This window comes from Mesoplodon mirus (assembly GCF_964341445.2).
Source record: "Mesoplodon mirus genome assembly, chromosome: 3".
Taxonomy (NCBI): Eukaryota; Metazoa; Chordata; class Mammalia; order Artiodactyla; family Ziphiidae; genus Mesoplodon; species Mesoplodon mirus.
Genome location: NC_138978.1, coordinates 37,866,765 through 37,881,963, shown reverse-complemented (window position 1 = coordinate 37,881,963; position 15,199 = coordinate 37,866,765). Strand labels below are relative to the sequence as shown.

The following is a 15,199-nucleotide window of genomic DNA, read 5'->3' as shown; positions in this document are numbered from 1 at the left end:
ACTTCCCACTATCACATCTACCCACCTGCACCTGTGCCAATAGGTGACCTTCTCTATTAAAATGGCTGAAGTGTCCTTGTTCCTGGCTTAGGTCAACTCCTCGAAATAGGCACTAGATCCCAATCCCTCTCAGTCACGTAAGGCACTGCTCTAGCAAGTCACCTCTCTCTCCTACATCACCAATTTCTCTCTCTCTATTGCATCATTCACACCGGCATAGAATATTCTGTTATTTCTGCCTTCTTTAAGAAAATCCTCTCAAATCCATCTTTGAGCAATATCTTAGCTCAGGCTGCTATTACAAAATACTATAGGCTTGGTGGCTTAAACAACAGACATTCATTTCTCACAGTTATGGAGACCAGAAGTCTGATATTGGGGTGCCAGCATTATTGGGTTCTGTTCCTGGCTTGCAGACAGCAGCCTTCTTGCTGTATCCTCACATGGCAAGGAGAGGGAGGGAGAGGGAGAGAGAGAGAGAGAGAGAGGGAGAGGGGGAGAGGGGGAGAGAGGGAGAGAGGGAGAGAGGGAGAGAGGGAGAGAGGGAGAGAGGGAGAGAGGGAGAGAGAGGTGTCAAATTCTCTCATCTCTTCTTATAAAGGCACTAATACCATTCATGAGGGTACCACCCTCATGACCTCATCTAAACCTAATGAACTTCCAAAGGCCCCACCTCCAAATACCATCACATTGGGGGTTAGGGCTTCAACGTATGAATTTTGGGAGAATACAATTCAGTCCATAGCAAGTTATCAACCCATTTTTCACCTTCCCTTTATACCAAAACTCTTAAGACAGTGTGTATATTCCCTGTTTTCCATTACTTCATTGAAACTGCTCTTATCAGTCACTAATGCTAAGTCCACATTCTAAATCCAATGGTCAGTTCTCAGACCTCATCTTAACTTGATTTACCAGCAATAGCTGAAACAGTCTCATCATGTCTTCCTTCTTTAAACACATTCTCCACTTGGCTTCCAGGACGCCACACTCTCCAGGGTTTATTTCTTTTACTTAGGATTCTTTGCTGGTTCCTCCCCCTCTCCCCAACCACTAAACAGTGGAGTGACCCAGAGCTCAGTCGTTGGACCTGTTTTCTGTCGACAGTCACTCCCGTGATAGGTGTATGGAGACGCTCCTACTTTTGATATCTTCAGGCCAGGGCTTTCCCCTGAATCCCAAGTTGATATGATAAACTGTCTACTTGCCATTTCCATTTGGATGTTTAATGGGTACCTTAGACTGAGACCTGATCCTCATCACCTGACCAAACCTACTCCTCTCACATGCTTTCCACATGAGTAAAGGGCAAACTTTATTCTTGCATCTGCTCAGGACAAACTTTGGAGTCCTCCTTGATCAGTCCAATGTCTGATCCAGTAGGCAAATTCTGACAACTCTGTCTTCAAAATATATCCAAAATTCCAGTCATTTTTCACCTCCTCCCCTGAAATCATTCTAGTCCAGCAACCATCATCCATCATCTGTCACCTGAACTGCAGCAAGAAACTCCTAAGCCATCTCTCTGCTTCTGCCCTTGCTGTCATCAGTCTATTCTCAACACTGTGGCCAGTATGACCCTGTGAACACAGGGCAGGTCATGTCACCCCTCTGTTCAAAACTCTTCAGTAGATTCCCAGCTCATTCCAGAGTAAAATACAATGTCCTTCCATGACCCACAAGGCCCTATATATTGGCTCCCCCCACCCCACCTCTCTGACCACCTCTCCTAATGCTCATTAACTCTCTGCTTTGGCCACACTGGTTTCCTTGTTGTTCCCTCTTGCCTGAACCACTCTACTCCCAGATATCCAAACAGCTTGCATCCTCATCTCCTTCAGGTCTTTACTTAAACATCATGTTCTGGGTGAGGACCACTCCAGCCACCCTATCTAAAATTACAATCCCTTTTTCTGCCCCCAGAAATGTGCTACTTTTTCCTCCTTTCCCTTCCTTTTTTCCTCCTTAGCTCTTTTCACCAAATACTAATGCATTTTATCTTGTTTGTATTCTATCTCCCCATCTAGAAGGTAATCTCCTTCAGAGGCAGGGATTTCTGCCTGTTTTGTTCTGGTGCCTAGATCAACACCCCTCACATAGTAAGCAGTCAACAGATATTGTTGAGCAAATGAATGAATGAAATCATAATAATGAGGGAGACTGTGTCTGTTCTTACTCTCTGTTATATCACCAGCACCTAGCACAGTGCCTGGCCTGGCACAGAGTGGGCACCCAATTGATATTTGTGGAATGAAGTAAAGGAATGAATAGGATTGTTGTGAAGATTAACTGACACATAAAAGATATTTAAGTATTAATAACAGAGTTACAGGAATGAAGAACCATTATTCCTGTTCATTCCACAATGCAAAGTAACTTAGATGTATCACTTCCTCATAGCAGGAGTCTTGAATTACTCTTTTTAAAAAAAAAAAAAATTATTTATTTATTTATTTATTTATTTATTTATTTATTTTTGGCTGTGTTGGGTCTTCGTTTCTGTGCGAGGGCTTTCTCTAGTTGTGGCAAGTGGGGGCCACTCTTCATCGTGGTGCATGGGGCCTCTCACTATCTCGGCCTCTCTTGTTGCAGAGCACAGGCTCCAGACGCGCAGGCTCAGTAGTTGTGGCTCCCGGGCCTAGTTGCTCCGTGGCATGTGGGATCTTCCCAGACCAGGGCTCGAACCCGTGTCCCCTGCATTGGCAGGCAGATTCTCAACCACTGCGCCACCAGGGAAGCCCCTTGAATTACTTTTTAATAGTGAAGGAACAAGTAGAACTAGATTGAGAATTTCAGATCTTGTTGTAGTTTTGTATTAAAATAATATAAAGCCCTAATAAGGTGAAGTCTCTCCAGGAAGTGGGTAAGGTGACCCACCTACCTACTGGAGGAGTGGGTGGAGTGATGTGAGGCTAGCAGTGACGTACCTGGATGTCCATGGACTCTCTGCTAATAAGGGGAATGACAAGGAGGTGTGGATGGATGGAGACGACGTGGACCTCTCTGATGATGGCTGTGTCCCTTCCACCAGGCAAGCATAACAAATTTGGTGGAGGTGTATGGTAGCAACAACAGGTGGTTCAGAAACCTACAAAGCAGGGCTTTGAGATCCACTAAGGATCTCAATCTATTGGTTCTAGAACGTTTTCCAACACAGTTCATGAGCTGTCCCTAAAAACAGCTGTTAGAAACATCAACACTTCAACCCATCCTCAGCCCTTGAGGTCAGCCCACAGTTATAAATGTGGACCCATGGGGTAAAGTGTATCCATTCAGCACTCACATCAGTTTGGAAACATTACATGGTCGGTGCTACCACCTACTGACCTTTCCACTAGTGCTGGATGGTGGTTTCTTTGGATTACAGGGTGTCAGGCACAGGCCTTTAGCAGGGACTGAGGTTAAAAATCAAGCTTTGTGCACAAAGGTGAGCATGGTACCCTCTTCTGCTAGTGTCTTCTTGCACAGTAATGGGAATCCATCCTTTCTCTGTGAGGCCCCTGTTGCCTTTTGGAAGGCTGCGATAAGACCATTTCCTCTTTCAAGTTTACTTAGGATTTCCCCCTACCCAAACCTTTTAAATATTACTCACCTGGTCACTACAAAGAACCAAGTGAAAGTAGCCCAGAACACCTTAACGTAAAGAACCTGACCTAGAAACTGCCATATGGCCACCAAGGTTTTAGCTCTGAAAGTAAGGGAAGAATGCTGAATCATCCTGCTCCTAGAAGCCAGACTGTAACACATCCTCCTTTCCAGGGCAGATTCATTTCTTCTGTCTTGGTATCTGGCCCTGAGTTTGGGACTATACTTTTTTCTTGAGATAGTTAATTGTAAAGACCTTTGGGTGGTCAAAAAACTTGATTTGCACCAGTGACTCTGCCCTCAGATAAGTAAATGTGCTTGTCACAAAAACAGTTATGCGTCCAGTCATGATCTCCCCGACACAGCAGCTAATTACAGTACATCTCACATACCTGAATTAGCCTTTAAGGCACTTCACTCAGTCATCCAACAAACATCAACTGAAGGCCTACTATATACCTGTTCCAGAGCATGTATTTGAGGAATACCCAGTCATTTAGGGGGTGAGAGGAGATAAACTTTGTAAATAGATAAATTACAATAAAACATGATGAATGCTATCTTAGAAGGTCTGCACAGTGTTATTCAGCAGCAGATGGAAGAGAGAGATTCCTGGGGGCTGGGTAAGGAGTCAAGACAGACTGGATAGAGAGAAGAGTGACGAGCTGGATATGCAGGGTGAATAAAAGTTCCCCATGGGGGAGGGAGCTGGACCAAACAGGCATCTCAGGCAGAGGCAATTTCAGTGCAAGGGGCAGGGAGGTCAGTATAGGCTGAAGCATAGGGTGGAGTGGAAGAGAGGAAACAAAAAGTGCTGAGCCCAGAATTACTGAGTGTTGGTCCCAACTGCCAGCCAGCACTATGTGCCCAGACACCCTGACTGATGTTTATCAGATTAATGTGTAAAAAGAACCGAGACCTATGCCTGGCACACGATAAACACTCCACGAATTTTGCTTTGAATATTACTATGTGCATTTTGGTGCCACATTCACCACCACCTTATCCCCAGGATTGAGAAAAATTAACAAATATGTGTTGAATGAATGAAGAACTTGTGGTTTCTAAGAAGGAAATGGCAATGGAAAGGATTCTCATAATGCTACATCCAGCAGGAAGGTGAAGGGAAAGTGTTTTCTACAGGATTGCTTCAGTCACCTGAAGGTCATTCACTCTTCCCAGTAGTCTCCCCCACTCAAATCTATGCTGGGTAGGGCAGACCACTGGGTTAAAAATAATAACCATAAAACCTTACATGTGCACAGCTTCTTCAGCTTACTTGTATTATCTAGTTTAAAATAACTGCAACCTTTAAATCCCAAACTTTTAACCTCTTGTCTGAATCCTATTTCAGATATAACCTGAAATTCTCATCTCTGTATTTGAGTTCCCACTAGCCTCCACCGAGGGAAGATTGGCAATGAATTTTAGAAACTGGTAGAGTCACTGCCCATACCTGTCCCAAACTGACCCCTTCATCTACTCCCACACGAATCTCAAGAAAGAACAGAAAGGAGCCTGAGTAAAGGTGGTACCTTAACTTCCTAAACTATCACATTACTTTGCAACATCACTGTCTAGCCTCAATTTAATATAATTTAGTTCAGTTCCACATCTGATGTCCTAAGGCATACTTATTCCATTATCACTGGCTGGGAATTGGGAGACCAGGTTTTTAAATGTCAGTTTGCTGCCAATTAGCTGGATGGCACTGAGCAAGTCACTTCGTTTTTTTTTGAGCACCAGGTTTTTCATTTGTAAAATGAAGGGGTCAGAATGGGTGATCCCAAACTCCTTCCCAGCTCTCACAATAATTCTCAAATGGGAAATGGCATCGATGTCATTGTAACTCTTTCTGAATTTTGAAGCTAGTAAGTTCTAGAGTTTATTTCGGAGGAATACTTTGGTTCAGCAAATTACCAACAGTTTTCTACAGTTGACTCTAGAAGAAACTGGGAAGTAGACTGCATATCTTTATTCATTCAAAAATATTTCTTCAGTGCCTATTAAGGTGTGAGGCACTATTTAGACACAGTTACAGCCCTGAACAAAGCAAACGAGCTCAGTCTTCTCATGGAATTCACTTCCTTGTGTTTAATTAATCCCCCCACGCACCAAATAAATCTTTTGACTGCTTTGGACAGCAGAAACAGTGATCTAATAGGTTTGTTTTATGTGTTGTGATTTGTGTAGGGCAATCTCTGAATTAGCAAAAAAATGAAAACTGCTTCAAAAAATCCCTGTCTTCAGTTTCTCCATCGACTAGGTAAGTTTAAAAAGAAGTAACTCCTCGTTTCTGAATAGATTGAGATACATTCACACATGAATTCCAGAAAAATTTTAAGACACTAAACGAAAGGGGTGAAATGTTTCCTGCAGCATTAGAATTTAATTTTCTCTTTTCCTATGACTGATTCTTTAACATGGGGTTTTAGATACAAAACAAAGAGCATTTCCCTTCTCCTTCACAGAATGCATGATGGGTCTACAAAAAGGAACATGATGTGGAATGATGTGCGTGTATCTCAAAAAAGGCATCTTTATAGGCTGTAAAACAAATAAAGAGCAAACTCTTGGTGTGGAAAGATGTATATACTAGATTTAGATCAGTAAAATATAACAGATTATTCCATTTAAGTATGGTACTGATGCAGAATTTTAGAGCTGGAGGAACCCTAACCCTTAGTTTTATAAATGAGAAACCTGAGATTCAAAGACATAAAGTGACTTGGCCAAGGCAAAGCCAAGATACTCATTAGCAGCAAAGTTGTAATAAGAATCCAATTCTACTGATTCCCTGTCCAAGAATTAGTTTTATATTAACTAACTGAGAGTTTTAACAAATCAAGACTAGAGAGATGGTGCCCTTTATGGCTGACAGCCATTGTTTTAGACTAAATGTATGATACCTGATGTCTGTAGTATATTTCTCCAACAGACTATACAATCTGGTATTACTTATGAAGGGTTTAGATAAATTTATGGATGAAACATCCGGGACAGATATGTTCTACTTAGAAACAGGTCACATTCAAAATCTCATTCCTAAATAGCCTGTTCAGAATTTGGAACCCCTTTCCCCTGCCAAAGAAAAGTAACAAATTATGAGTTAATTTAACTAGGCGTGATTGAAATAATATGGATGGTATTCCAAGGAGCACTCTCACTGGGCCCAAAGCCCCTTGAGTCCTGGACCCCCCTGAAGTGACTGGATACCTCCAGACTGGAGGCTGGAAAGACTCAAAACTGCAGGCCAGGGGGAGGTTCCTAAGCCAGGATTCCTAAGTCAGAGACCGTCTGTATTAGGATAGTTAAGAATATCTAAAAACATATGTAACCTCTTGAGGTCATGGTCACAGATGATAACCATGTCTTACCCCAAAAAATCTCTTGGACACAGCAGTGGAGAAATCGGGGAGGCCAGAATGGTATGTACCTGAAATCTTGGCTTTTCTGGAATCGGAATTCAGTACTTTCAGGGAGGAGGATGAGTTTAAAGAAAATCCATCAAAGGTCTTTCCCACTTTACACTCAAGAGGTGACTCCAATCTTTCTCAGATTTCTCCCCATCTGCAGGTTCGTAGCTTGGGAATAATATTCTATGTAGTGCATTAACGATGCTTAGACACTCTTGGAAAACTTTTAAAAACATTCATCCTAATGGCAATTTTGTAAATTTAGTGTGGGCTTCTATAAATCTAAACTGACAGCGTATCAGTGAGAGCACAATTGGCTAATTTGGGGTTAGCTTGATTTTCTTCGGACCTCCAGGAAGCTTCAGGTGAATTTCAGTTCCTTCCAAACTAAGTCTCCTAAGTGAATTAAATCCTGTTCTCAAATCTTGGCCTCAGGGCAGATGCTGGTGGTCAAAGAAGCTCTCAAGGTTAGGGGCTTTCTCTAACCCAAAGAGGTCTCTCAGGGGAGAGCGGCAGGTTTGGAGGCCCGTTAGGAGATTTGGCCTGGGGGGGCCCGGTGCGCGCGCCCAGCCGCTGGCTCTCGGAGACCCCGGAGCGCCTTCCCGCCCTCCCGGGCCCACCTAGCTCACCGAGGTTGCCGCCGACGATGGTGACGGCGATCTGGTCCATGAGCACCGCCCGGAAGCGCACGTCCTGCTCGGAGCAGCGCTGCCGGAGGGCGCGCAAGATCTGCACCTGAGGGTAGTCTTCGCGGATGCGCCGGTCCGTCAGGAACCAGAGCTGGGAGCACATGGCGGCCAGGGCGGCGGCACCCGGCGGGTCGCGGGCCCCCTCGGCGCCCCGGGCCGCTCGCTCCGGCTGGCGGACGGCCAGCGTCCCGGGCGAGCGCGCGCCGCGACTCAGCTCCCGCCGGTGCGCCAGGCGCCTCTGCAGCCCTGACCCAGCGAATCTGCCCGGCCACTCAGCGCCGCCGCCGATCCCGGCCAGCCAATCAGCGCGCGGCGCCGGGCGCGGGCCGGCCGCGGGGCCAGCTGCAGAGGCGGCCGCGGAGGGGCCCAAGCTTGCAGCGGCCGGGAGAAGGGACCCGCTTGGGGTTAGCGGTCCCGGGCAGCCCCGAGCGAGGAGGGCGGCGGGGAGGCTGAGGGAGGGCATCCCCTGCCCCGCGCTGGACCTCGCTGGGCGTGGCGCTGCCGGCCGCGGTGGGGCGGCCGGAGCGGGAGGGGCTAGGGCGGCGACCCAGTGAAGCCGAGAGGGTGTCCGGGCTGACGGAATAGTGGTCCGCAGCGGGCAGCGGGATGCTTCCCAAAGGCCGTCCCGAGCACCCAGGGGCTGGGAGCATCGGCGGACCCCTACAGAGCCTGGGGCACGGCCTCGGGGACGTCCCAAAGGAGACTCTGGGGCCTGGTGAAGGTCACACAGCTAGGCCTCCAGGTGGACCCTGGCCTTGGAATGCTCTGCCCAAATCCTGGCCTGGAGCTGGGGTGGGGATTGAGGGTTCAGATAATTTGAAGGTGCGTTTCTCAGGGTCTCAGGTTTTCTTTCACTGGACACCCCCTCCCAGGATGCAGCGGTTCTGGGCCTGCACAACCTCAATGTGAAGAAAATGGACTCCTTTTAGTTAGAAGGACCACCGGCTGGTCTTCCCCCATCCCCCCAGCCCGTACAACTGAGTCATCTTTAAACACTGTCCTCGGTCCTAGCCAGTCGCAAATTCTGCCAGCAAACAACTATGTTTGAATCCAGACTTTCCTCTCTAAATAACTGAAAGACCGAAGATAGCCATCTTTGGAGATTGCATTTGCTCTTCTGGCTCATTAAAATATTTGTCTTTTTTTTTTTTTTTTGGCTTAGCGGGGCAAGAGGAATTTCAAAGCAGACCAAACTGATAATTTAGAAATGGGGTAAGATATCTCAGGTAAGGTGTAGGCTTCACTATATATATTTTGCAGGTGTGTGCATTTACCCACTTGATGTGCCATTGGAAAAAATCTGTCTAAATGGAATTTCAAAAATTAATTATTTTGCAAGCAATGTTAAGTAAATCTTTTTGTGTTGCAAAATACCCGCCCCCTCATGAATGTATTTTCTTAAAGTAGCAGTAACTTAGTGCCCTATGACTTAGTAACTTTCAAAACTATCTTCTAACCACAGATCAACTTGGGCACTAGAGGCTCTATCTTGTACCTTGACCATTTCCTTGATGTCCTATGGTATATATTTTGTACACCCTGATGCTTTCTACTTGCTTCTGCAGGATCATAATACATAGGATGTCTATAAGATGATCAGAACCATAGCTGTCTGGAACGATAATTTGTATATGAGTCACTAAATTTAGAAGTTGCTTACAATCCATTTTCATAGTCATCTTCATAAGTCGAGAATGTTTAATTCATATGCAGATGGATGCCAAGATCCCCAAAACCCAAGCTTGAGGAGAACAGGATCTGGGGATCCAGATGTTGTGATCACTTCTTCACTGTCTTTGCTCACCCTCCCTAGAAGGTTGCTAACACCGCTGTGATCTCCCTTTTCTAGGATGGGTGAAAAGTGAGAACCTGGGACAGTGGCATATCCAGTTAGGACATAGCTAAACTTATGTTGGTATGTTTTGTTCTATTATCAAAATGATCAAGCACAGAGGTAACTGCCCCAGATTTGGGTTATTTTCTAAGATGTATTACCTTATATAATATTTCTCCATAGATGACTCCCAAATTCAGTCCCCTGACCAGGGATCGAACCCATGCCCCCTGCAGTGGAAGCACAGAGTCTTACCACTGGACTGCCAGGGAAGTCCCCAAATTCAATTTTAACCCTGACGCCTCCTGAGCTTCAACAATATAAAACCATGCTGTCCTGCCATCACCTCAATGTCCCTAGAGCTAAACTCATTCTTTTCCCCTTCATTCCAGGTTCAGCTGTCTTAAACAATAAGGAAAATGTATTATCTCCTGTAACAAGAAATCCAGGTAGGTCAGTTCTAAGGTTTATTCATTTAACAGCTCAGTAAATTTATCAGGGACCCAAATTCTTTCCATCTTTTCACTCTGACTACCTTAGGCCAGTGCCCCTCATAGTTACAAAATGGCTGCCATAATTTCAGCTGACACATGCATACACACACTGTCCAATGGAAGTAGAGAAACTGTTTCTTGCCCTGTGTCTCTCTTTATTAGCAAGGAAAACCTGTCTCAGAAGACCGCAAGCAGGCTTCTCACACTCTCCCACATCTAAACCAGTCACCAGCAGAGAGTAAGAAGCCATCATGAGTGGCTTAATGTAATCATGATTTACCCCCTGTGGCTGGGAATTGGAATCTCACCAAGCACATGTAGAGTTAGGTGAACACCTGGGCAAAATTGGGGTTCTCTTAGGAATAAAGGGAGAATAGATATTGGGAGGACAAACAATGGTGTTTGATACAGATGGCAATAAGGTAAATGTATCAGGATAAGCCAGGTTAGGCTGTGGTAACAAGTGATTCCAAAGTGGCTTACAACAACAACGTTTTATTTCTTGAAATACTGTACATGCCCATAACAGGTCAGTTTGGTGTATTTGAGGTTGTCTTCATGCCAGGACCCAGGCTGATAATGTAACCTTTTTCTGGAACAATGTTGGTCTCGTGGAAGGGGGAAAATGATCACGGTGAATCACACGCTGGTTCTTAATGTTTCTGCCTGGAACTTTTACATGCTAGAGCTCACATTTTCTCGGTCAGAACAAGTTCATCTGGCCAAGTCTGACATTAGTAGGGTAGCAAAGTATTATCCTTTCCTGGCAAGGGCAACAAAAATTTGTGAAAAACTATAACCAACAATATAGTCTGCCACACTCAAGGATGAGAAATAGCCAAATCCTACTCTGCTAACGTCTCTCCTTCCTTTAGGGTCCCCAGGGGAACTATATAAAAGAAAGAAATTGGAATAGAAACCAAAGGATCATTTTATTCATAACTCAGCTAGCACACAATAACCTCTAGAACAGAACTCTGCCAAAAGACCGAATCATATGGCTTATGTGTAAGGCTGAAGTGAAGCTTCGTAATTCCCTGCTCCGCCTCCACCCTCTAGATTTTGGGACTATCATGCATAGGCATGCCTGTGGAAAGAGGGGAGAAGATGATCAGATCTGTGAGCAGACCAGCTTTACTCAACCAAGTGAGGGCCAAATGGAAACTGGGCTGGTCCTACCTGGAGCAAGAACAGCACTCCTGACCATGTGCCCTTTCAACACAAAGTGACCCAACCACCAGTAAAATGTGAACTCGTTGGTGTCCTGGGCTCTGACCAATCAGATTAAAAACTTCTTCCTTCTGAAAGTAGCCAGTCAGAGGACAGGGCAGAGGAAAAGGGAATTCCTTCCTATGTTCTCACATTCTCAATTTTGTTCTCTCTTAATCCATTAGGAAGATGGGTAGAAAAGTCTTCTGCCAAACAAATGAACATGCCTTGTCTATTTGCCTCCTCAACTAGACTGTAAGCCTCTCAAGAACAAGGGCCAATGCATCATGCATCACTGTTTCCACATATGGTAGGTACTCAAGTATCTGTTGATAAAGTTAGGACTATCGTGTAAAAGACATCACTGCAATTTCCATTGAGAAAACTGTGGTCAGTTACAGATATACTAGGTTTTTGTAACCTGGGATTCTGGGGCCCTATTTCTTATCTTACTTCCAACCTTCTATATATTGGCACAAAAGGGTACTGACATGTGGGTCTGGACAGTGGAAAGAAAGTGAAAGTCTTTGTAAATATTACACGTGACCCCAAGCAGATTGATATGTCAGGTTAGAAGGTCAAAATTCAATTGACCTCAATAAATTAGAGAAATGGTCATCAATAACAGGTTAAAGTGCACTAGGATAAATGGAAAGTGGTACATTGAAGGAGCAAAAGAAGCATCACACATGTTCAAGAGAGAAAAACTGGCCGTGCAGGAGTGTGGCCAAGAAAGACCTGATAGTGGTGGCAAACCAATAACAGAATGAATAGAAAAATGGTGGGCTATATTAACAGAAGTCTACAAGGCCAAGTTCATCTTCATACCCCTGGGACCTAGCACAGTGCCTGGCACACAGTGCATATTGATAAATAGTTTTTGAAAAAAATTGTGTGGCTTTGGTCAGATTGTTCATGCTATTCTGTCCCTCCGAAAGCCTTTGCATGATCAATGCCTATCTACTCTTCAAGACCCAGCTCAGATACAATTCTTCCATGTTATCTTTCCCAGAATTTACCTTACCTTCACCTAGAAGAAAGCTCTCCATTTCTGAATCCTCATAAGCAGTTAATAACTGCTAGCTTACATTAATTATAATTAATATGTACTTAATTATAATTATGAAATATAATTAATTTTATTCTAGTCATGGGCTCTCAGTAATTATTGGGTGAATGGTAACTCTCAGATTATGACAATCCAATATACATAATTTCAAAATTATAGAATTAATGACTAAAGGAAGCGGTCTCAAATTCTAGAATTTTGCATTACTGGCACTGACTCTCTCACTTTCCTTGGTCTAGTAATCCAGATGTCAGCTTTTCCCTCATCCTCTTATTCAAGCTCCCACCCCTTATTCCCTCTCACACCAGGGTCTAAAGGAACAAGGCAGAATTTACTGAAGGGGAGACACGATGTACATCTTGTACACTGCAGTAATTCACTTGAAAATACCCTACAACACACCTCTTTTTTCAGAGTACTCTCTGCTTCTGCCAGTACGAATCTTTTTCCACTCCACTCCCCAGCCTCCAGTCTTGTTGCTCTTAACTTCCCCTCCCAGAGTCCTATGCAGATTCCTCAACCTTTCGTTATTGGGAGGAATGCATTTTACCCCAGCTCTACTTCCAAACTTGCACCCCTGATGAGTTACTGTTTAGCAAAACAGGCCTTTCAATTAACAGATCCATCTTCTTCAGGAAATAGAGGGGGATTATAAATAATTTTTCCCTGTTGCAGATACAATTAACACAAAATGACTAAATGGGGTTAGTCAGTGAAGTCTTCATTGGAAGCTTGTTGGAGTCAGCTTTTGAAGATGACAATAGATACAGCTTTGCAGGGCAGAGTGCAAGGAAGACATTCAGGTGGTTGCTAGCTGCTATCTGGCTCTGGATGAGCTAGGCTCTAAGAACCAGGTAGAAGTTTATAGTTTTCAAGGGGCTTTCCCTATCTCTCTTGAGACAAGGCTGCGTAATTGCTTATCTTGCTCTCTGCCAGCCTTAGCCTCACTCAGTTATAATCATTAAAGATAGATGTTTGTTGTCTCAGTCTTTCCTAGTTCCTTAGCCATTTCTGACAAGTCAAGGATTATATTAGAAGCCTCAGCACTATCTTTCCTTTCCTCTCATGTTACGATACAGGCTATGCTGCTGTAACAAAGACACTCTACAAGGAATTTATTTCTCTCTCACTTAATAGTCCAGTAAGGTGGATGTCCGGCATGAAAAGGTAGCTTTTTCCCCTTGTTCAATATGGGACCCAGGTTCCTATCATCTTAGTGTGTTACCTGCTCCAGCGGTGTGGTCATTGTTGGCATGTTTGAGGCTGGCTTTATTAACCATATCTGTGTTCCAGACCTCTGGAAGGAGAAAGAAAAAGTGGAGACAAGTAGCTTCCTTTTAATAGTGTAACATGAACATTATACTCCTAACTTTCATTTACATCCCAAGAACTTGGTCACATGGTCACATCTACTGCAAGGGAGTCTGGGGAATATATTCTTTAATTGGACAGATATGTGCCCACCTAAAACTCAGTGGAGGGGAGAAGGGGTTCTGTTACTAAAAGGAAGAGGAACTGGAGGGGGGGATGATGAGTGGTTTCCACCATAGCTCCTTACCCCTGTGTGAGATAAACTTCTTAGCATGGCATAAGTGACCCTATGGACCTTCGGCTTTCCGCTCTAATAGTATAGAATTCCTTGAACGGCCCTGAATACGGTTTTGTGTGTCTCACCTCCATGACTGTTCATGGTAAATCTTGCTCGCCTTTCTTTGCCTGCTACAACCAGCTCAAGCAGCATCTTCTCCGAGAAGTCTTCTAAACCTTAGTTTGGCACGAGTGAACCTTCTTTGTGTTCTCATAGCGCACTATGCATTCCTCTCCTTTGGCACCTGTCAAATTCCCCCACTATCAGCACAAGCTTGAAATCCTCTCTTTATGGCTCCGTTTCCATCTAGATTGTAAGCAACTTGAGAGCAAATATGCTCTGTCTCAGTCTTATTTGTATCCTTAGTACCTAACTGTGCTAAATTCCTTTTGCCCACCAGTGGGGAAAATAACTTGCACTATCGCCTGACCCCCTGCATGCCCACTGAGTTGTGGCTTTCATCTGTAATGGCCAGACTGTATACGTGGGCCTTCTTTTCATTTGGATGGAAGCACTAGACTGAAACCCCTGCTGATCTAGGATACTGATCCTCTTGCTAGATTTTGTGAATTCCTGCCTCTGGGGGGCCTAAGACCTGTTTTGTTACTCCCTAGGGGCTGACTGCTAACCCAGAACCAGGGCATGACCCAGCCATGGCTAGGTTAGTTTCCCCCAGTTCTGCTCCTAGTGGGCTCTGGCTATTTCCCCCTTATCGCTGGTTCATCCTGCTAAGGCTTTATCATGCCTGACCTATGAATGAATTTGCCCATGTTAGGATTAATAAGTATTGTTGATACCTTCTGTTTGAAGCTAACTGGTCCAAGATGGGAATGGATTCTCAGATTTGTGGCATATCACTGACACAAAATGCAATTTGTATAGGCTTTCTTTAGATGAAGAGATAAATATATATATATATATCTTAAAACATATGTATCTTCAAATATATGTACCTTTAAAATATGAATATTTGAGTATGCAAAACCAGTATATTGAGAGGGATACTCATTTGGCAAATATTCTTTATTTCACAAAAGGATTGATCAGTCTTAGGAATTAATCTCTCTCTTTTTTTGGTATAACTTTAGTCATTGTTCAGTGAGGCAGCTTATGTCTGTCCTGGGGAATATTCCATGTGCACTTGAAAAGAATGTGTATTCTATTGCTTTTGGATGGAAAGTTCTGCAGATATCTATTAAGTCTATCTGTTCTAATATGTCATTTAAGGTCAGTGTTTCCTTATTGATTTTTCTGGCCATTGATGTAAGTGGGTGTTAAAAGTCCCCTACTGTTATTATGTTACTGTCAATTTTTT

At 44.1% G+C, this 15,199-nt stretch overlaps 1 protein-coding gene across 1 annotated transcript in view; it reads right to left on the bottom strand.

Annotated features, from left to right (window-relative positions):
- Positions 1 to 7,793, bottom strand: part of RIMKLA (ribosomal modification protein rimK like family member A) — a gene marked incomplete at both ends in the record, with an annotated part of 28,062 nt that extends 20,269 nt beyond the window's left edge. The window contains one exon of the mRNA XM_082615219.1: positions 7,631 to 7,793. Coding sequence (XP_082471345.1) covers positions 7,631 to 7,793 — 163 coding nt within the window. The remainder of the gene's footprint in view (positions 1 to 7,630) is intronic.
- Between the last annotated feature and the right edge of the window lie 7,406 nt (positions 7,794 to 15,199).